The sequence below is a fragment of the Sphaerodactylus townsendi genome, linkage group LG02, assembly GCF_021028975.2.
Source record: "Sphaerodactylus townsendi isolate TG3544 linkage group LG02, MPM_Stown_v2.3, whole genome shotgun sequence".
Lineage (NCBI taxonomy): Eukaryota > Metazoa > Chordata > Lepidosauria > Squamata > Sphaerodactylidae > Sphaerodactylus > Sphaerodactylus townsendi.
The window spans coordinates 126,930,074-126,952,909 of record NC_059426.1 but is presented as its reverse complement, the minus strand read 5'-3'; the positions used below and the strand labels follow the sequence as shown (position 1 = coordinate 126,952,909).

General features: G+C 45.6%; 3 protein-coding genes across 9 annotated transcripts in view; 1 reads left to right on the top strand and 2 right to left on the bottom strand.

Annotated features, from left to right (window-relative positions):
* The window catches only part of PAK6 (p21 (RAC1) activated kinase 6), a 59,315-nt gene extending 56,556 nt beyond the window's left edge, over window positions 1-2,759 (top strand). For 5 of the 6 annotated variants that reach the window (XM_048486640.1, XM_048486637.1, XM_048486636.1 and 2 more), the window contains one exon: window positions 1,167-2,759. In XM_048486640.1, coding sequence (XP_048342597.1) covers window positions 1,167-1,334 — 168 coding nt within the window. In that variant the 3' untranslated portion in view covers window positions 1,335-2,759. The remainder of the gene's footprint in view (window positions 1-1,166) is intronic. The other variant, XR_007243674.1, reaches the window with a different exon arrangement.
* A 2,134-nt stretch (window positions 2,760-4,893) lies between these two features.
* On the bottom strand, window positions 4,894-9,860 carry ANKRD63 (ankyrin repeat domain 63). The gene has a single exon (XM_048486020.1). It carries the CDS (start codon window positions 9,736-9,738, stop codon window positions 9,007-9,009), a length of 732 nt encoding a protein of 243 aa, XP_048341977.1. The 5' UTR covers window positions 9,739-9,860; the 3' UTR covers window positions 4,894-9,006.
* A 3,402-nt stretch (window positions 9,861-13,262) lies between these two features.
* Window positions 13,263-22,836, bottom strand: part of PLCB2 (phospholipase C beta 2) — a 68,760-nt gene continuing 59,186 nt past the window's right edge. For both annotated transcript variants that reach the window (XM_048486018.1, XM_048486019.1), the window contains 5 exons: window positions 21,073-21,149; window positions 20,018-20,113; window positions 17,290-17,347; window positions 15,080-15,166; window positions 13,263-14,011 (listed from right to left, as the gene is read on the bottom strand). In XM_048486018.1, coding sequence (XP_048341975.1) covers window positions 13,733-14,011; window positions 15,080-15,166; window positions 17,290-17,347; window positions 20,018-20,113; window positions 21,073-21,149 — 597 coding nt within the window. In that variant the 3' untranslated portion in view covers window positions 13,263-13,732. The remainder of the gene's footprint in view (window positions 14,012-15,079; window positions 15,167-17,289; window positions 17,348-20,017; window positions 20,114-21,072; window positions 21,150-22,836) is intronic.

Genomic DNA, 22,836 nt, shown 5'->3' with positions numbered 1-22,836 from the left:
CCCCATTGTTTACATAACTTTGGACCCCCTGAACCAAACTTCACGAAACCTGGGTGGTATAATCAGAAGAATCTCCTAAAGATACCCTGAAAGTTTGGTGCTGCTAGCTTAACAATTGCACCCCTGACAGCAGGCAACCCCCATATTTCCCCAGATTCTCCTTTTAAATGCACCCCCTTCGGCATGGATTTAAAGGGAGAATCTGAGGTCCCCAGTTTAAACATTGAAAGTGATGCTGTTTCAGGGTGGGGGATAATCCACCCCAAAACAGCATTACTTTAAATTTTGTTTTAACTGAGGACCCCAGATTCTCCCTTTAAGGTGGATTTAAAAGAAGAATCTGGGCTCCCTAATTTGAACACCATTGAAAGTGATGATGTTTGGGGTTGGATTCCAGCATCACAGCGGTTACGCATGGGGGGGAGGGGCGTGCAAAACTCAGATTTTGCACCGGTCTCCATTTACCCTAGCTACGCCCCTGCCCAGAGGGGAGTGCAGAAGGGACTGCTGGCTGCCGGCTGGGAGCCCAGCCGGTGGGGCAGGGCGGCGTGGTGGGGCAGGAGAGTCTGCCGTCCCTGGCCTCGGAGAGCTGCTTTTATAAGCACTGTGGCTGGGGTGGGGCTTGGGGAGGCGTGGCCACACCCCCAGGGATGTGGCCCCCTTAAAATCTATACTTATGTCCCTGGTTAATCTTGTTAGGATTGTACTATTAGTGTTTTCAGAAGACTGATCCCAAAATTTGGTTTTGAAGTCAATGGGATTAGAAAGATCTCAAAGCAGGTAGACAAAGATGGGATGGATCGCATCTGTAATATGTTGTCTCGAGAGTTCAGCAGAGATCTCCTGGGGTTCAAGTCCAGTACTCTATGCATTGGCCCAGCCTGACCTCAGCTGGCTACTGGGAACATGAACTAAAAACATAAGAAACTATAAATATAATCATCATAAATACAATGCCATCACTTGATGTGAGGTTCAGGTCTGTGGCACTGAGAAATGTGGTAGCATATAAAGGCAACAGTTGTGTTCCTGTGCAAGAGATTGGCCTAATTTCATCCAGTGGCAACCATTCAGATAATTTTTAAAATGTTCAACTCTTACTTTTGAACACACACACCCTTCTTAATTCTTGGAAAATCTTAATGTAACTCATTCTGTTTCCACAGACCTCCCCAGTTTTAAGGGACTTCTTGGAACGGATGCTAACACGAGATCCTTTAGAGCGGGCAACAGCACAAGAACTTCTGGATCACCCCTTTTTGCTCCAGACTGGCCTTCCAGAGTGCCTGGTGCCCCTCATTCAGCGGTATAGGAAGCAGACCTCCCCCTGCTGACCCTGAGCTTAAAGAATACCGAGTATTTTAGGAACTTCTTTCTGGAAATACTAAGTGGATTTGGACAGGAACAGGGTAATTTAGCCCTGTGAATGCTACATGCCCAGTGTTCTTTTCAAGATGTGAATGTGAGAGGGAATTTTCACCACCTTTGGCTGCTTTTTAATGTTTACTTTTTTGCTAAAGACAATCAAAATCTGAATTCACACAAATCCTAATGGTAAATATAGATATTATGAAGTTTCAGGAGTGTTCACATTTCATTAGAACATATATCTTTTGTAAAATAATCTGTACAACATGAATTGTATATATCTGCAAACATCCCGGAATGATGGCTTCGAACTACGAACCAGATTCCTCACATAAAAATATGGATTTTTGCTGTTTTATACTGATGACAAAGGCCAGTGTCCCCGATTTACGTGAATCCCAATCAGGGGTATTTAGTCCCGTTAGATATGAATCTTCTACCACTTTTCCTTGCAAACGATGTTTTCCAGTGCTTTTAAAGTTCAATCTGCAAGGATAAATAATGTTGGATCTATGGCTTTTCAAAAGGTAAGAGTAATTTGTTATTATATATCTGGAATGTGGCACTCCACGGCAGATTCTTATCCAGAGACTCTGGAAACTTATGCTTGAAACTTCAGAACAAGTAAACATAGTGCCTTCCTTAGCAATGATAGATCTGGAAGGCAATGCAAGGATTCTCCAAATAAGAACTTCAGTTTGTTAGTATCAGGGCTTTTCTAAGTACACTGGATATGTCAAGGGACACAGCTCTAAGGCAGCTACTAGATGGTGTTTTTGAGTTCTGTAGCAAGGTTTATTCCATTGAAAGATGTTTGTTTTGCTGGTGAGAATGTTTAGTCTCTACCTCCCATGTTTCTAAGAGCAGGGGAATGCATGGAACAGAGAGTAATGTATGCTCATGGTTCTATACACTCCTTGATGTAGTTGGACCACTTTTAATATTCTTTTCTAAAACCAATGCAGAAATTTTGTATGGCAAGTCTTATCAGCATAAAGTCAAGGTCTCTTGACACTTAGTTTAGATTGTACGATGTGCATTACTGTGGGGAGAGTAATTACAACATTTTTGCAATCTAGTCTTGTGAAATCAATGTTTTGCAATTGGACTACAAGAGTTAAAGAAAGAACAGAGGGTGGGATGGGGTCAAGCTTCATTTTTACTGCCACAAAAATTGCCTTCACATATAGTAAGCTAACACAATTGTAGAAATGACAACGGGGCAGAAGGAGTCTTGAGAACTGAGGGAAATGTTAAATATTTCCATACGTTCTAAAATTCTGTACAAAAAAGGCAGTTTTTTAAATCTAATAATCCCAAAATGGTTACTCAATTTGTGAGTTGTTGGCATTTGTTGTTTTAAATTAAAATGGATTTTTGATTATTCATAATTCTGTTGCAATGCTGAGGTATTTTAAAAATCTGTTTGTAGTTATACAGGGCTACATGGATAAATAAATCATTAATGAGTTAGACAGTTTGAAGCCCACAGAGAAATCATAGAAACACAGAGCTGGAAGGAATCTCTAGTCATCGAGTCCAACCCCCAGCACAATGTAGGAAATTTATAGCTACCTTTCCAAACACTCCCAGTGACACAAGATAGCAAAGAAAAACAACCGCCAAACCCTCCAGGATCCCTGGCCAATCTGGCGTGGAGAAAAATTGTTTCCTGTCCCCAAAGTGGCAATCTGCATTACCCTGGGCATGTAAGAAAGGGCCATTAAAGCTGATCACTGACTTGTCCTTTCCTGTCCTTCCTCTCATGATCTGCCTAAGTTCACAGAATCAACATTGTTGTCAGATGGCCACCTAGCCTCTGCTTAAAAACCTCCAAAGTTTTGCCACACACACACCCTCCCCAGAGTGTTGCCTCCTCCTGGGTCCTGGGTCCTGCCTACTGTGGCTGTCGGGCCTTCCACTTGGCCTCAGATGCAGGTTTGCCTACCCAAATGAATCGTCAGCCCTGGTTAAGGGCATCCAGCCTCCTACGAGCTCCTCCATGGCCATCCAAGCCTGACAGCTTCTTCTCCCTTCCCATCATCAACCCCACCTCCCTGCCAATTCTCCATAAACTCCATCCCTGCCTCAGGGCTCTCCCTTCCCTTGGAGGAATTTCTGCAAGAGCCTGCACACCTGGTGCCTGCCTGCTAGACTGGACCACCTTCTCCTTCCCAGCCTCTGAGCCTGCTTTCCAGGCTGCCCTCAGCCCTGCTGCTGTCCCACCCCTATGCCCAGGCACCACTCACCACTCTGGTCTCCTCCAGTCTCTGCTGGTCTCCTCCTGTTCTTGGCAAGCCTCAAGAGTCAGTTTCTCCCATGGCACCAGGTTCCTCCCACCTCTGCTGGCTTTCTCCCCACCTGATCAAATCCTGGGCCTTGGCATCAGCCAGGGCCTTACTCTGGCCCTTGCCAGCCTCTTCTTAGCCTGGGCCAACCCCGAGCAGCTGCACATGTTTGGCACACTCCCACAGGCTTCCCTCTGTCACTCCCGGGCTTCAGCCTAAAATTACTGTGTTCCCTGTGACAGTGCAACCCATGCTTCCATTGCCCTGACTCCTGCCACTGGTCTCCTTCCTCCCCGGGGGTTTTGCCTGGCGGAGGTGCGGGGAATGGGAGTCTGGAGTGGCATCCCTGGAAACAAAGAGAGCCCACCATCTCCTGAAAAGCTGTTCCACTGAGAAACTGCTCTAACTCAGGGCATACCATTATAAACAGCTCCTGGAGCACCCTTCCCAGCGGCATAATGGCCTGAACTCTATTGTCTGCCTGCCACACCTACTCTCAATTTGCTGGGTAAGGCAGCAGGTGCAGTGGGTGAGGCAGCCAAAGTGGCAAGCAAGGCAGCAAAAGCAGCAGGGGTGGCAGAAGCGGTGGCAAGGTAGCAGCTGTGCGCAAGGTGGCAGAAGCAGTGGGTCAGCAGCAGAAGCAGCAGGAGTGCGACAGCTGGTAGTGTAGGCGCCTCCTGGGGGGAGTTTGGGGGACCGGCTGAATGCACCACCCCACATGACTCTTCAAAGTAGCGCCTGGGTTGTCTGCCCCTTCTGTCCCACACCCCCAGATATACCACTGGATGCAACTACCAGGAAGTTCTTTCTAATGTTTAACTGAAAATTCTAAGGAGAACCTCAGCAGAAGGGCCAGAAATCCACTTGGGCAGAATACACTGTTTAACAGTGATATTAAGGTAGTGGTAGAAATAAAATCTTATGGCCCAGTGCCCCATACTAATTTTTATGGAGGTGGGAACTCCTTCCAGTGTACAGATGCATCTACCTACTCAATTCACTGGAAGGAGACTGCATATCAAAAAGCCCCATGGTGAAAAAAATCCTCAAGGGACTTGGTTATGGTGCAATCCTATGGCAGCAGCAAAAGGAAATAGTCATCTGTCTCCACAGACACACCAGCTGTTATTACTTCCATGGAAGTGTTCAAGAAAATCCAACAGCTTAATTGTGGTTTCGTTACAGGTTGGCTTCCATTTGCATTTTGTTCTAAAGGATGTCATTCAGAAAGAGAAAGTTAATATATAACTTAACTTTATTGCATTGTGTAGAAAGCTAAGTTTGTAAACAATATAGTCAACTAACAAAACAAATTGTCCAAAGAATAACATTCACAGTTTCCCGATAGAACAATGTGCATTCCCAGAAAGAACAGAACAAGTCACTTCTTTCATAATTTTGGAGCTCTTTACTTTACAGATCATGCACATCAAAATATGAAACAGAAAAAAATATCAACATAAGGAGAAGTGAGACTACAATGATAGACAACTGGAAAGAGATTTGAAGTGGCATTATTGCTTACAAAGTATCTGGGGGCATCTAACTCTTTTTGGTCTTGACCAGAACACCAGAGAGTTATCTCAAGATCCCAGTAACAATTTCCTCACCAAAACTAAGAGGACAGATCTAGGAGATGTAGTCCGGATCAGGTACAGACTCATTCAGCTGCCAATGAGAATACTAATCTAATTTACAAGTGAATAATAGAAGATTATCATGCTTGGCCCATTGAGAGTGTGCAGTCTTGAAGGAAGGATTGCACACTTTCAAACGCCTCAGTGGCACCTTTCCTGGATCTTCTGGGGGTTAAGCACAAGCTATTTGGCAGCAGTTGACAAGTTACTGATGCAGACACCTGGAGCAGTAATACTGACCTTGACCAGCTGATGGTCTGATTCAGTCTACTGAAGTGATTGGGCTTACAAAGGTTGAAATCCTCGACTTAGTACTGGACTGTGAGAGTGCTCTATAAATGACTGGATATTGGTTTTACTGTGGTTTTCAAATACCCAGTTTTTTGATATTTAACTTTGATGCTGTGAGGACCAGATTTTTTTTTTGATAGGAGCCAGGGAACTTAGGCTCATTCTGCACAGCATATTTATAGCAAGTTGCAATTGTTATAAATGAACTTATTTTCCCTTTTGATAAAGGGTAACAAATTCATTTATAACAATTGCAACTCATTATAAATAGGCTGTGCAGAATGAGTGTTAGAGACGCAAGCACCTGAGATGACGATTACAAATTTCTGTTCCACTATTAATGGTGAGCTGTGGACGAACAGCCGTCATTTGAATAGGGGTTGTATGAGGAGGGGAAAAATGATTTAAATCTTCCCATGCATATAATCGAAATCAGAGTCGTGCACACAATTTGCCTTTGACAAATGAAGATATGAGATCCTTGTTATGTTTGTGTCCACTCATACATGAAACCTACCACCACAGTCCATTTTAGCTTGCTAGAATTTTTCAAAGTTTCTAGATTCATACATATATATAATGAAAAATATTAACTGCCTTAAAAACAATATATGAGAACCCACAAATGTTCCAAGAAACCACCATTTATACCCATCAGAATGGGTTGCAGCAGGTACATGGTTGCCTCTGGCAGTAAGTGACGTAGGGATCCCAATTTTGCTGATCTTGTATGCATTACTGGAATTTTGAGAACACATCACAAAATAGCTTCCTTGGAGGGTACAGTGAATCACAAAATGGCTGCCTCAGGAGAAAGCAGGATATGATGGTAGCCATGAGTCTGACTTGTGGATGCCACAGCATGATTTTAAAATGCAGCGAGGGCCTGCTTGTTATGGTGACCACAGCACAGCAGGTTGAGGTGCTTTGGTCCTTTCCCCAACATCTTTTCAAGTACTAAAACAGCTCAAGGGGGGTGGGGTGGCTGTTTTGGCACTGAAAAGTACTTTATTCTGTAGTGGAGACAGCTGCTTTTGAAGCGGTATTCCCTGCAGACAGAAATGTGATGCCTCCTGGGCACTTCTGAAGCACCTCCTCCAACAAAGTGGTGGAAAGCCAGGATTGGCTCTTTGCTTTGTAAGAGAGATGTTTTGACAAAGAAGGGAGTAGCTGCCAGGAAACACATCAGCTAGTAACATGGTGCCTCTGAGGGCCATCTTTGGCCTCACCAGGTGAAAACATAGATCTCTGTTCCAAAACTAATCTTGAGTGGCAACATATGCTTAGGTGTAATTGTTTCACCCCTGCAAGAATCTATCAAAATGCCTCCCTTCTCATACTTCCATGAACCTTATAGGGGAAAAAAGGAATTAGTCTTGACCATTTGAAATTGCCTTTTATACCGTGGTCAGAATACCGGCAGTAGTTTTCTAAATTCTCCAGTGGAGGTCTTTCATATCACCTATTAGCTGATCCTTTTAAATGGAGATGCTGTCAAGCAGGGTTCTACAACCTGCGGCCATGCTGGCAGCGGCTGATGGGAATTGTAGTTCATGAACATTTGGAGAGCCGCAGGTTGCAGACCCTGACGGAATCTGGGACTTTCTGCATGCAAAACAGACGCTCTCCCATGGCCCCCCCTCTCTCTCTCTCTCTCTCTCTCTCTCTTTCTTTATTTCTTTCTTTCCTTTCTTCCTTCCCAAGGAGAAGGAGTGCAAGGATTAGAACTGCCCCAACCCTACTGCAAAAATCTGATTCTGTGCACACCTTTACTTTATTTGAGATTTCTATCCCGCCCCTCCCCGTGTATCATTTTTAAATGCTGGGATGATCCAATCAGAGATCTATCCATCCTCCTTTCTGTTTTGATCCTTCTTAAACTTGATCTTTGTGTGTAATTCGAAGACTACTGGGGAAATTTCATTTAGGTCAGCTGAACAGTTGTTGGAACTTCTGATGAGCTGCTTGAGAATCAAACAAACACAGCCCCAGCACATCAGAAGAATGTAAACTCTTTACCAGCTTTATGTGAAAATGTATCAACTAATATCAGAAAGGCATTTTGTAGCACTTTAAAGGGTTCATTGTGGCATCACGTTTTTGTGGATTAGAGCCATTTCACCAGTTGCATGAAGGGGACACAAAGGCTCATGTCACAATAAACTGGCTAGTCTACCAAGTGCTAGAAAACACCTGTTTGGTTTTGGTGCAAAACGCAATCAGAACTACTCCTCTGCAATTCAAATATTCTTGCTCCAATGAGAATGACTGTGGATCATGGAACAGCTAAAAATAGTTCACCCACAGAACAGAAAAATCCTACTCCCTAAAAAATATCCCAATCAAAAGCATCCAGTGCTGTTGCTGTCATTTTGTCTAATTTCTCTCCCCCCCCCCTTATACTCCAACATGATGGTTTTGCAAATAGTCCAGCACAAGCCTATGCCCAAGACTAGGTCCCACAATGCTCAGTGGGGCTTGTTTCTGAATACAGATGTGACTGCAGCTTGCAATAAACAGAATAAAAAGATGTGAATATAGCAAGAAACCTCTCCAACAGGCCATGTATTTACCATGTCCTACTAAGACCATAAGTCAACTGTGACTTGATAGCGCGCGCTACACACACACTAATAAGGTGTCCCAAATAGATTTCCTGCTTCTGTATTTTGCAAGAAATGTCTAGCATAATACATGGTTACTGATTGAGTTATCTATTGAAATGTTTATTAGCTTGCCTTTCTACAGGTTGCAGTCATAAAACCCAAATTAAAACTCAGCATTAAACTTCCAAATCATATTGGCATATATATATATATATAGGGAGAGCATCAATATTTCAAATAAATAAATACATATTATGAAATGTTCCACAGCAGAAAAATCAGCAAAACAATAAGTAGCCAGTAAATCTGGCCAGGAGACTCAAAAGCTGCCCCCACCCCGCAAAAGGTCATGGCTTTGAGTCCCAGAATCTCAATGCCATTACTACAGCGAAGGCAGCTCAGCAATGATGGTGTAGGAACAAAACTGGGGCCAACCAAGACCTAATTCAAGTGACCGTCATGAGCATCAGCCAATCCGAGGTCCCACCAACCGGCGAGAAATAATTTTGTCTTCGACTGAAATCAAGGGGAGCTGCGGGTGCGAACACATTTGACTGGATCACACCCGCAGAAGATGTGAAATCCTTGCTACAGAGATGCACATAAAGAAATCTAACTATGATATGAAAATACACATGAAAAAATGAAGACACCTAAACCTTCGTTTTATGAAAAAATGAAGACACCCCTCAAGACAGGGAAGCACGCCTATAGTCCTCGCCTGGGCGACGGAAACGGGGCGACTGTCCTCCAGCGCCGTGGCCAGGAGCGCATCTCGGCGGGGGCTGCTGGGCGGGTGGAAGCAGCCGAGGAGCGCTAGTAGCCCAGGAGGCTCTGGCAGTCCGGCGCCGTGGCCCTGCGGACGAGCGGGCGGGCCCTGAGGAACGGGGTGCTCGGGCCCACTTGCGAGGGCGGCTTGGAGTCCTGCGCCGGCTGCGGGTGCGCCGCCACCGCCTCCTGCTCCGAGGGGGAGGGGGCGGCGGTCGGCTGCTCCGGGAGGGCGAGGATGAAGGCGCCGGCGGCTCTCAGGGCCCGCACGCACTGGCTGTGCCCTCCGCTGGCGGCCAGCTGCAAGGCGGTGCGTCCCGCGCGGTCTCCGCGCTCCAGGCACAGCTGCCCGAGGCGGCGGAAGGCGCGCAGCAGCCACTCGACGACGGCGGTGCGGCCGGCCGAGGCGGCGTACATGAGCGGGCTCCAGCCTCGCGCGTCCACGGCGTCCGGGTCGGCGCCGAACTGCACCAGCAGCTGGGTGGCGTCGAGGTGGCCGCGCTCGCAGGCCAGGCTGAGGGCGCTGCGCCCGGCGTCGTCGCGCAGGTTGACGGCGGCGCCGCGCTCCAGCAGCATCCGCGCGAAGGCCGAGCGCCACGCCGGGTCCTGCAGCAGCACGGCGAACATGAGCGGCGTGCGGCCCCGGTCGGCCCGGCAATCCACGATGCTGCCGTCCAGGGCGTCCAGCACGAAGCGGCCCAGGTGCAGACGGCCGGCCTGCATGGCCTCCAGGAAGGTCCGCGTGGCCGCCCCCGGACCCAGGTCCCGCGGCTTCAGCATGGCCGGACCCCGACGGCGACTCCGGGCGGCGCCGGCGCCCCAGAACCGCTTTATAGCCTCGCCTCAAGTCGCCATGGCGATGATTGCCTTGCAGCAGGTTCGCCGCCTCCTTGCCAGGCTAGGTCGTCGGGGAGGGCTCCTTCTCTCCAGCCGGCGCGCGGAGCTCCACGCCCACATCCCGGGCTGGAGACTTCCCGCCTTAGAGTCTTAGGTAGCGACATTAGAGGTCAGGGGTATATTTCTGACAGACAGTGCGGATACAGATCCTTTCTTCAAGAAGCAGATTGGCTGTGGCTGCTCTGAAGGTGCAATCTTCAACAGAGTCAATCTTATAACCATAACCATGATTTTATGGTTAGTGTACCCTCCACAATGACGATTAAAAAAAACAGGGATGCATAAATAGGGTATTTATTGTGCTCTTCAAAGTGTAGTGAAGAGCTGTTGGGAAGAGATGCGACCATACATGAATAGCTGAAGATTTCTTCCTGAGCTGTTTCTATATTGTCCTCCAACAAATAGGATTCAAAGGAATATCTTCCTTCCTGCCTCTAGACCAGGGGTCCCGAACCTTTTTGAGCTTGCAGGCACATTTGGAATCCTGACACAACATGGTGAGCGCAGCAACAAAATGGCTGCCACAAAATGATCACTATACCTTATCCTCAGTAACCCAGTACAGGTGCTGTGGTGGCAGCTGCTGCCAAAGCAATGTTTAAAACAGTCTGCACTGCCCATCAAATCACCAACAGTCAATCAGAAGCCTTGCTGGGTAAAAGCCCTACCTGGCCCCACCCACTTCCTAAAAATACTTTTCAGGGACTTGAGAAGCTGTTGGAGACCCCTGCTCAATTTGCTTTTCTTATGGAAAGGCAGTGTGGTCCAGTAAACAGAATAAAATGCCGTGGGCATCATTTTATATCAGTAACTTGCAGATGAAATCCAAAACCTTCCCATTGAACTATACTGAGTTTTGACTTAATGTGGGGGCACAGCCCAAGCCCTGTTGGCAATACACAGGCACTTGCTTTATCTTAACAATCTCTGACCAATGAACACACAGGTAGGAATTTACCCACAGTGTTTGCATGGAGGTGGTTGAAGACCAGCTCTGTATACAGCAGTCCCACAAATGGGGCTGTTTTCTTCCCCGCATTTTCACGGGGAGATGGTACCATAACAGGACCGTTGCAAGCTGTGCTGTTTTCACAATCCCAATGCATGTGTCACTATGAAGGTTGCCTGGGCCATGTTGTCCTTTTATTTCTAGCAGGGATAAGCTTCCTGGCATTCAAGCAGACCAAGGTGTGGATGCATCCTCACACATTAGCAAGGAGTGGATTACAAGCAGATTTGTTTCATCAGGTTGTGACTTGCACTTGTGAAATAGCCCTTACTGCTAGTGCTTTTACTATCCCTTTAGGTGATTTCAAATATAATGTGTTTCTTTGGCATCAGCACACATTCCATGTGAAGCATGAGGATTCGTCAACTGACATGCATGTTTATGAGAACCAGCCTGGAGTCCTGCTCATTTTAGAAGACCTTATCTTTCCTCTACATCCTATGTGTGAGTTCCTCCTGTATCCAAGTTCTTCTGCGCCGGCTGCGGGTGCGCCTCAAGTCGCACCCGCAGCCCCCCAAACCTTTCCTCCCCAAAGCTCCACTCCTAAATCACCAGGAACTTTCTGATCTGAGCTCGCAACCCCTAGGGGGAAATGATATCTGTAGTTGGGAGGTCTGTTTTTTTTTCCCCTGGAGATCTCCAGGTCACACCTGGGAGTTGGCAACCCTAGTAGGAGAGAAGGAAGCAGGAGAAAGGGGAGGGTTAGAAGGGCTTTCAGGAAAGGGAAATAGGAAATAAAAAGCTTAAATAAACAACAAACTATGCCTTTAGATGTCTCTACACTAATGTACAGAGCATGAGAAATACACAAGATGAATTAGAATTCTTAACACGGCTTAGCAAATAGGATATAATAGGCATCACTGGAACCTGGTGGGATGAGTCTCAGGGTTGGATTGTAACCATTGAGGGATGCAACCTATTTCAGAGACCAATATAAGCTGCTTTGGTTCCCATTGTGAAGTAAATAAATAATAAATATGGCTGAGGATAGGAGACAGAGAAAGGTAAGTTGGTGAATGGCTGAGAAAGTGAGAATACGGCAGGGAAAGGAAAGAGGATATGAGTGTTGTCAGGAAGATGGAAAGAGGAAATTGTGTGGGGAGGTATATATACAGAAAAGTGAGGTGTCCCTTACTAGTCTGAGGATTTTCTGCCATGTCCAGTAGCCAGCATCGCACACTTTGGTCATCGATTCTCTAGGTAGAGGCTGTTCAGGGGGCGGGGGGAGAAAAATGTAAAGATAAAGAGGCAGATAAATGTAGGTTGGCTGAAAAAGGAACATGGAAGGAGGAAAAGTGGACAAATTATGGGGAAAGAGGAAATAGTGGGGGAGTGGAAATGGCATGCCTTCATTAAGTCCCTATGTGTTCCCACTTGTCATTGCATCTAATGCTCAACATCTCCCCATCTGGGGATACTTAAGTGTGAAGATTTGGGCCATGAAGAGATGAGAGAGATCTTTACCTGAAACATGCTCCAAGTTTGGAGAAAAATCGGAATTAAAAAAAAATTGGACATGCCGATAGCTTTTAAGAAATGAATGCTTCTTAGTAGTCATGGCCATTGAACCACAACAGCTTTCAAGCCTTGGTTTCTGCAAAAACACCAGTTGTGTCTCTAAAGTTCATGTCAATTTAATAATTCATCTGCACTGTTGTGAATTTATATAACACAATGCAGTGTGTTCTCTTTATTTGCTGTAGAGGAGAATATGTAAACTAGCAGAGTTTGCACACTACCCAGTGCTTGATATGATATGAAATGCTGATGCCCTTTTGAGAATGAACTGCTAACTGATTTAGCCCAACAACTGAGCAAATCACAAAGCCTTCTTTCTTTCCCTTGTTGTGATTATTGTACCTCTGTCCATAGATGTTACTGTTAGGTCCCTTTGGGTGATGATGGTCTCCCTCTGGTGACTTTCCATGTGGCCCAGCAGCTTTGTAACGGTCCCCAGATACTGAATGCAAAGGATTAATTAACCTGTATTTAATTTCAAAGCATGTAAATACCCTGTGGAAGTACAGATTATTTGTGCTCTTTTTTGCTGGTAGCTTTTATTGGCCTTCACACATTAGGAAGTTACGTAGGAGTGATGCCAGCAAAATACAGGCTGGGAAGTTAAGAGAATGCTTCTCTTTTGTCATAAGCTGACAGAAGATTCCACCCAGATACTCAAAGGAAGGTGAAAAGACAACAAAGAGATGCACTGGTACAAATTGTGCTAGTTAAATGTTAAATAACAGCAGCAATCTTCAAATACTAATCTGTTCCATGCCATGAGCATGCATTTTTCCCCTTGGAATTTTTTCCCTTGTATATTACTGATACTAGAAGCTATATGATCTGAGTGGAATAAAGATGTCCAAGTGTAATACATCTACTGAAGCCATGGTTGCTGTCACCAGATTTTATTTAACGTGCTCCACTAGCCTCTGGTATTCACACAAAAATATACATTTTATAGAAATGAGATCAGCTTTGATTTCTGTTGGAATACAGTCCAGTTCAGATAGGCTTGCTTACATCTGAATTAAATAATAACCTGTCTTGTTGTGAAACCAGCAAAATTAAGACAGCCATGTTGTTACATTCAGAAACTGAAGTGGGCACTTGAGTGATGTGAGCATATTGGTATCAGTTCAGATCACCTTTCAAAAATTCCCAGAATTGGTTATACAGTTAAGGGCAGCACAAGAAGAAATGAGGCCACACTGGGTGATGAACACCATATTGTAAGTAGACATGCAAACCTAACTCTCCTATAAAGGAACTGCTTTCTGCAACAAATCATCATCATTTTGAAAAAAAAAGGCCTCTTTAACATAAGGGTCAATTGTGGTCTAATTACAGTTTGGCAAACCCTTACAATCTGCTGCATTGAGTATCATTGGATTCTTCAAGTTCCAGGTCATTCTCAGCCTTCTGAGTGTCAACCTGTACAGACTCAAGCATCAGGTTGTTTTCTTGCAGCTGTGTCTTTGGTTTCTTGTCTCCATCATCAATAGCAGTTGGGGTCTCTTCTTTTGCCGTTTTTGCTTCTAGAGGGAAACAGACTTTCACAAAGTCCTTCGCTAAATCCTGCACCTCTGCAGTGAGAGCTTTTACCTTTTCCTTGTACTCTGCAAGTGCTTCTTGCTGGAGCTGCAAAAAAGTGACAACTGTCAACATATGGGGAACACAGCCTGCTGCTACACTCCAAAGAAACGTGGCAAAATTAAGTGAGTGCTGTATATTTATGGAATTCTGTGGCTCATTAATGATTGTGTCACTGACAGGACATCCTTAATGGAAGACTATATTTTAAGTGGAGGATGTCTCTCTCTGGGTAGGTGAGTCACACACTGTGGGACAAAATCCCCATTATAAGAACATAAGAACAAGCCTGCTGGATCAGACCAGAGTCCATCTAGTCCAGCACTCTGCTACTCGCAGTGGCCACCAGGTGCCTTTGGGAGCTCCCATGCAGGATGTGAAAGCAATGGCCTTCTGCTGCTGCTGGTCTGCGAAGGCATTTGCAATCTCTCATTGTGGCTCAGTTCATCCCTTTATCCTTTTTTTTTCTTCCCAAGCATAGACCTGTTTTTTTCCCAATGGGCAGGGGAGGGCAGGGTCTAAATTTAATACATTAACAAGCAAATGAATAAGGAAGGTGGCATGTAATGTGAGTGTTGTTTTCTGGGGGCAGGAGAGGGGGTGGGATGTTGGGATTAATTCTAGATGTCCTGCAGTGGGGGGAGTCCTCAGATAAACCTGGAAACCTCTTCAGGGTCTCCACAAAACTACTCCCCTTTCAGGAGCTGCTGCTGTCACCTCAAACAGCTGACCAGCAGTATCCTGGTGTGGAACAGAGGTATGCAGAGGCAGGACTGGCTGAAGTCATTCCCAACCTCATGGGGGGGGGGGAGGCCCTTGCAAGGTTTGGGGCAGGCAAGGTCATGTGAGACTTGTTCCATCACCTTCGGAGGCTGCCAGGCAGCAGGTTGAGGAGGAATTGTGCAGTTTCTCTCCCTTGACAGCACAGGAGAGAACCAGGAAGAGGAGGAAAGAGATGCATGAGAACTCCCTTCCCTCTTCATCCTAAGATCCTACATGCAACAGAGCCAGGGTGACAAGGGGTAAGGCTCACACTGTATATGTGATTCTCTTGTATTAATGACCCATTAAATAACCATGGAAGACACTGGTTGTGAATTGTCCACAGTGAGATACCTGGACTTCTTTTGCCTTGATCTTCTCCAAGCAGTCTGTCTGCTTTGCTTCCAGATCTTGTTGATACTTGGCCTGCTTTTCATTCAACTTAAGGGGAAAAAAACCTTTTAAAATCATGTTTCTCAATTCAGTTGCATAATAATAATAATATAACCAGTCAACCAACCCCATCTCAGAAACATCTCAAAACATTTCTCCCATCTCAAAAGCAATACTGGGCACTCATTACTCTTACACTTGATTTATGATAATATATAGTTGCTCTGGCATGTATCAAAATTGGGCAAGTCTCATGAGATGCAGACTGCTGTATTGAGGTTGATTAAAGGCTGGCAACGAGCACATTATCAGCTGCATTCTAGCACCAGAGTGGGCTGGGCACTGGTCTTGTGCTGCCTACGTTGGGAAAGCTTGATTTTGTGCATTTTCAATGTACAGAACAAGATTTGTTACAGATAATGAACTTTTTAAAAAGGATAGTCACATCCTTGTGGGATCAAACCAATACAGACATATCATCAAAGAAGAACAGGCATAAAGGGTTTTTTTCCGAGCTAGGTGGAAGCTTTACCCCTACCAGCATCACTCCTCAACTGACACACTGCAAATTGTGGATCAAAAATTGATACCCTTCAGGCTTAGTTAGGGCTTGTGCGCCAAATTCCCAGCATGTTTTTGTTTTATCTTAATTTTGAAATTATTATTCTCATTATTTATTAGCTTTAATACCCCACCCTCCCCGGCCAAAGCATGGCTCAGGGTAGCTAACACGCATGTCTAAAATACAATAATAAAAGCAGCATCCATAAATTAACAGTCCAGAGGATAGAAAGGTCGTTTCCTGACTGTCCCAAGGATCAAGCAATCAGCCCTCTGTGCAGTTTGGCCCAAGAAAGGGAAAGTAGTTGCTTTGTGACTGACACACTCACTGCTTGAAAATGCTCCTTTTTCTCAAAGCAAGACCAGGCTGTCCCTTTTCCTTGCATAGTAATTTGTCTTGGAACTTGAAACTGCTTCTGCTAGTGCTTCTGTCTGCTAAACAACTGTAGGGCTGCCATGATCTGCCCAGTTCTGGTTTGATCCTGTCATGTCTCCCAGACAGGACATGGGGTCCTTTGCCCTTTTTGCCCTCCCTCATATATAACTGTTGTTGCTGTATTTTCACTTTAGTCTGGCAATATCAACTCAGACACCTGCTAGCCATTGTTCAGTGCATGAGAATGTGGGTTGTTTTGACCTAAGTGAAGGCCAAATTGACTCTGGACCATGGGACTGGAGGGGTGCCAAACTCTGCTGAGAACCAGGGTTCAGAGGTGGTGCTGTGTACAGGGAGGAGAATGACAAGGGATATAATGGAAGGATCTTTGGCATGTAAACTTCAGTTCTGGGAATAGAAGTCTAACTGCTTTTACCTGATGCTGTTTCATAATAAAGACATCATCTGAATGCAGAGTCTTGTTATTGAACAGTCTGGGGGCATGACAATTTGCCAGAACTACTCAATGCCCATCCTGTGGGAGTACGTGGTCCAGGTGATAGCCATGGCCAGCAATCCCAACACAGACAGGGGCACCACTCCAGTACCAATTGATGAGAGAGATAAGGAACCCTAGGATGAAGAGGGAGTGCCTAGATGGCACTGAAGACTAGGACGTAAAGAAAGGCGCCAAACCACAGGTGAGTGGACCCTTATTGTTCAAATTAAACTTACAGAGTATACAAAAAGAGACTTTAAAGGCCATAGTTGACTCTGTGGGTAGGCATTGTTTGATTAATCTGGCAATAGCTACTAGTTTGTGATTACTGCACCCAATCTTATTTGAACAGATGGATTGTCACCCCCCATGTCATAAGTGACTGCACCTATACTGGTGGGGATAAGCTCCTGCTGGGAATGGATTCAGTTTATTGTGGCACTGGTGATGAAGTATCCCTTGGTTTTGGGACTGACTTGGTTGGCAAGACATGATCCAGACATCAAATGGAGTCAGGGGACGGTTGCCTATCTTGGCCTGATAGACATTCTGCCAGGTACCAGGGATTCCCTTTGAGCCATGTGACTAAGCATTAGGGAGGTCCCTGTGGCATCTGGGATTTGGTGTAAAGGAGCAAGATGTCTTCCTTGCAACTCATGGAACCCAATCTTTGTTCAAATCAGTAGGGCAAATGATCCAGAGGTGGGGGAAAGTGGCCACCTTAGAGATTCTTACCTGCTTGATCATCTGTACCACTTCTTGAATGTGGGTGCTATTGATTTCTCTCTTTAACCTTTAGAAAAGAAACATACCATTAGGAATTAAACTGTTTTATCCATTATCTTGGAAGAAGGCTTTAAGTAGAGGAGACAGGTTTGTTATCACATGGGCCCAATTAAAATGACAAATTTTTACACAGAAAGATAAAAACACAGTTTTATATTCAGAGAAGTCCACTACAATTCTTATTAAAAAGGCAGCTAAACTGCAGTGTCCTCTTGAATACTTTGATTATTACAGCACATATAGAAAACGTATCCAAAATGTATCACCTAAGCAAAGGCCTTCACCAATATCTTGCCAAGATAATGAGTATCTATTAAGGAAATCTATGCTGAGGAAATACTTCCAGTAACTCAGGGAAAACTTTAATCACACTTAAAGACCAGCTAGTGACAACTCTGGCACTTGAGAGCCATAAGAATGACAGAGTTGAAAGTCAGGAAGGCCGTTAAACAGCTTTTTCAAAGACAGATCAGCTAAAGATTTGGATTGCTTTGTCCTAGTTACAAAGATGTTAGGAATGACATCCTTTCCCTGGATCTAACTAGACCATCTTTTAGACATTTCAGAAACTTGAGATGTTTTTCAATGAAAAATAACTTGCTGCCTTAACAAGGCTGCTTTATTTGCTACCATCACAGCAAAGCTGAGAGCTATTGATCCGTTCCACACAGCCAAATAAGATGTCCTCAGGATCTTAAAAAAGGCATCTTGGGAAGGAATTCTGCACAGTTTTTTCCCCAAGATTCAGCTCAAGACATCTTTTTTTGAAAACACTTTGAAGTGCACCCTTTTTTTCTTTAAGGTGCTTGCAGGACACCCCCTGTCTGGCTACACGGAATGCAGAGCACAGGAGGAATCTTAGTTTTTCTGTCCAACCATTAAGCTAGAGGGTCAGTTTCATCCTCAACTTGTGCCTGACATTTTGTGTGTTGCTGAAGGGATTTTCCCTGCCTCCATTTGCTGAAGGTTGCCCCAGCATGTTTGCTCTGCAGGCTCTGATCCTGGGTGCCTGTTGAGCCCAGAAGGTACATAGCTGTTCTCAGCTTTTCCTGCGACTCTGGCGATATATAGTTTACCTTTTAAAAAAATTTGGAGGAACTATCTTCAAAGATAAACAGACAGGCGTAAGAGAACCTTAGCTGCTTGGAGGACTTCCATTGAAAAGCATTGGGAACGTGGAGGACAGGTCTACCACCCACTGAGAAATCCCACACATTTTTTTTGTGCTGTGCAGAAAGGGCCATTGTTGTTCAAACTAATGCTATTTTTCAGCATATGACTGGGGCAATTTTTGACTTTAGTTCTGCATAGTTTGCTGTATTATAATGCATTTTGCATTACTTGCTGTGTTCTTACAGTACATTTCATAGACTTATTTAAATATTCAGAAGTGGGGCTTGCAAGGAGTGTGAAAGCTGGGGGCATTTCCTTCTTCCCTTTGCCATCTCTTCTCTGTCATCCATGCCCCATCTCCTTCTATCTTCCTTCAGCTCCTTCTCTGTTGTTCTTCATCTCTTCTCTCCCCCATCACATTCCCTCTCTTTCTCTCCCCACTCCTTGCAAGGTTCGTGCTGTGTTGGCTCGCTTGCTTGCTTGCTCCATCCCTGCTGCTTTGTCTGCCTGGCCACCCACCACCCTCTGCTCTGGCCGACCAGCCATATGTCCTCATTGCCACTCAGGGCTGGAGTGAGGGCAAACTGTGCCTGGGGCACGTGAGTGCCATGTGCCCCTGTCCCGCCCCGCCCCTGCACTGGCACACTCCCAAGGCATCGGCCCCCCATTGGCGCTACACCACTGCTGCCACTCTACAGAGATGCCCAGTGGCCCAGTTGCCCACCTCACATTGCTGTGGTGACAAAAGGGGGACATGGGAAGGGCCAGAAGCTCCTGTTTCTCTTCAACCACTCTCTGAGGCAGCAGCAAAAGGGGATTTGGCTTGTCTGTCCAGCCAGTCCAATGTTGTGGCTGTCCAATTTAGGGGAGGGGCCAGAAGGTGCTTCCTTCCTCCTCATCTGCTCACCCACCAGTAGCACTGGTAGTGGCTTAGTGGCAGCTTCAGTGATGGTGGGAGGATGGGGGCAACATAGGCTCCCTCTCCTGATTGCCTACCCACCTATCTCCAGTGCTACTGTACCAGCAATTGCTGCAGTGGTGTCGGGGACATTGGGCCTTCACCCAGCTGGCCCTCGTGTTTCCAGTGAGATACCTCAGTGGCAGGTAGGGAGAGGAAAGATCCCAGGATACAGTAGTCTGCACAAACACAGACAACTGTTCTGTTTTTAGGTTTTTTGGACCTTTTTAAAGGTTTCAGATCAAGTTCGGAGAAAATTCTCCCTTATGGCAATATGGCCCTGATCCACAGTTTTGTGTCTGTGCAGCTTTGGGCAGGTTGAGTATTAAACATTGATACTTCATTTTGCTTCCCAATGGAGCCCCAAAGTGTCTTACAAAATCATCCTCCCATCCTCCATTTTATCCTCACAAAAACAACCTTGTTAATTAGGTTAGGCAGCGAGGGTGCGAATGGCTCAAGGTCACTCAGCAAGTTTCTACGGCAGCGGGCATCTGATCCTAGTCCAGCACTCTAATCACTGGGCAATGCTATCCCTTGACAGGAAATGAAGATCAAACACAGAATCAGTGGGAGAAATGTTGGCCAGCTGGCCAACTGATGTACCTTTCCTGAGCACTCTTGTCACTGGTGTTCTTGGCTACAGCTTGGATTCGGTCAAGTCTCTTGGCCTCTAGTTTCTTTTTCAACTCTTTATTGTCACTGCAGAGAAACAGATCAGCAGGTAGATTTCATGCATTACAAAAACAATAAGTTCTATTAATATAAAGGGCTATTTCTCCCACCTGATGTTTTGAAGCAGAGATGTATTGGCAAAAGAAACATGACACAAAGCCCTTTGTTTACTGAACTGAAACTGTTCCTTGCCTGAGGCGTGTGATCCCAGTGGGAGGAGAGAAAATTTGTGCCTATTATATGCAGGTTACATCATGCAGATCCCTTCTGATAGTTCTGTAACTCATCATATTTGGGGCTTTCTCTCTGCAGTGACTGACCAGAGTATGGTGGCTACGGTGGCCCACCAAAAAAGGACAGGTTCCCTTTCCCCTATTCAGGCTAACAGTGTCCTGCAGTGTCATCCATGGAGCACCTGAGACTGCTTATATGAATATGTTTCAAAACTGCTTCTAATTAATTTCAATGACCCCTACTCCTCCCAAACAACTGATTTTTAGTTTTTTAAAAATCCAAACCTGCAGGACTAGCAGTTGAATCTGAAAAGGCTGCACATGTAGGAGCCATTTGCAGATGGCTCCCCATTCAGAAGGACACATAAACACTCAGAAGCAACCTGCCCTGTCTTGCACATGCATTTTCAGCATGCAGTGCATTAATGGATCCGGCTGAACATATGAAAGGCAGTTCTGTTTATTTCCTCCTCCCCATCATGCAGCAACACATCCTCTTCTTCCCAGCATAGATCTGTGCACGTAAAGCAACTGTGGCTTTAGAATGGATCAATCACAAAATGAGGAATTGGGGAGGAATAAAAGCAGAACAATATAAGTATATGCAATTATACCATTTAAAAAGGAATCTAAAAAGAAGTGAGATTCTTGAACAGGAATTTTCAATAGAAATGTTGGGAGGGAATATAGATCTTTGAACAATGCAAAGCTAGTAGATGGAATGCCAAACGAATGGTTATTTTTGTTAGTTACCTTTCTGAGGAATCTCTCAGTGCCTTCAGCTCACATGCTTGCTTTTCTCTTGCAAGTTCTATCATTTTAGCAATTTGCTATTAGAAAAAGATAAAAGTAAGAATAAAGGATTAGGTTTCTCTTTTGCTCCCCTTTCAAAAGCTTTAATATCTCTAATGTGTCCCTTACCCCCAGGATGGGCCTCCAAGATTTTTACCTGCCCACTTTGTTGAGGGACAGACGTACAGGTTGGGCACTACACTGGAAGCACAAAGCATTCACGCACCAGCTTTTTCCTGCTTATTCTAATGTGTGAAATGTCTTTTTTTAAAAAAAAAAATAGTTTATTTAAGTTTTATTGATACATAGTATGATAGAATCACGTGTGAAGTGTCTTTCAGTCTCTTCGGCCGTTTCCACACGGCCACGCTGGGGGTTGGGTCGGTGTACATGACGCCGACCCAACCCCCCCCAGGACCATTTGCACGAACGGTCCCAGTAACGAAAGGGAAGACAGCGCTGCGGAGCGCCGTCGCCCGATCGACCTACCTTCTCTGCGACCGTCCGGTGCATCGCCGAGGCCAGGGGACGCACCCCCCCTGCCCTGCATGACCACTCCAGAGTCACAGGGCAGGGTGTGTGTGTCCCCAGGCCTCGGCGACGCGCCGGACGGTCACAGAGAAGATAGGTCGATCGGGCAAGGGGGGGAGGGATGGTGCACAGCAGCGGCTGGAAGCCGCTGTTTTCCAAAAACCTAGCTTGGGGAGTGAGGTGGGAAAATGGCAGCTTTGCGCCGCTGGGGAGGAGTGAGGGCGGCGCAGCTGCAAAGCAGCTGTGCCCCCCATGTGAACAGCTCCCTGGGGACGGCGTTTTTGCTGTCCCCAGGGCGCTGTATTTGGCCCATGCGGAAAGGGCCTTTGTCTAACCCACTAACCAGCAACAATGCAAAGGTTGTCAGCTGGGTTCAGACAAAGCCACTAAGTCAGGACTGCCAACTCCATGTTATAAAGTTCCTGGAAAGGGGGGATTTTGTATGCGATGCCATAAAGTCCACCCTCCCAAGCCTGCCATTTTCTAAAGGGGAATTGATCTCTCTAGCCTGCAGATCAGTAGTAGGTCGATTCCCATGGGGAAATTCTATCTACCGTATATACTAGTGTATAAGTCGAGTTTTTCAGCACATTTTTTTGTGCTGAAAAAGCCCCCCTCGACTTATATACGAGTCGGGTGTATTTTAAAAAATGTTTTAGGGTTTTTACTTCGTCGGCCGCCAGGGGGTGCAGTTTTTAGGCTAGCGGCACCAACATTTCAGAGTATCATCAGGTGACACTCCTGATGATACCACCCAAGTTTGGTAAAGTTTGGTTCAAGGAGTCCAAAGTTATGGACCCCCAAAGGGGGTGCCCCCATTCCCCATTGTTTTCAATGGGAGCTAATAGTAGATGGGGCTACATTTTGAGGGTCCATAACTTTGGACCCCTTGAACCAAACTTCACCAAACCTAAGTGGTATCATCAGGATAATCTCTTGCTGATACCAACCAGGTTTGGTGATGTTTGGTTTAGGGGGTCCAAAGATATGGATCGCCAAAGTGGGTGCTCTCATCCCCCATTGTTTCCAATGGAAGCTAATAGTAGATGGGGCTATCCTTTTGAGGGTCCATAACTTCGGACCCCCTGAACCAAACTTCACCAAATCTGGGTGGTATCATCAGGAGGGTCTCCTAAAGATACTCAGAAATGTTGGTACTGCTAACATAAACATTCCTCCCTTGACAGGTTATGT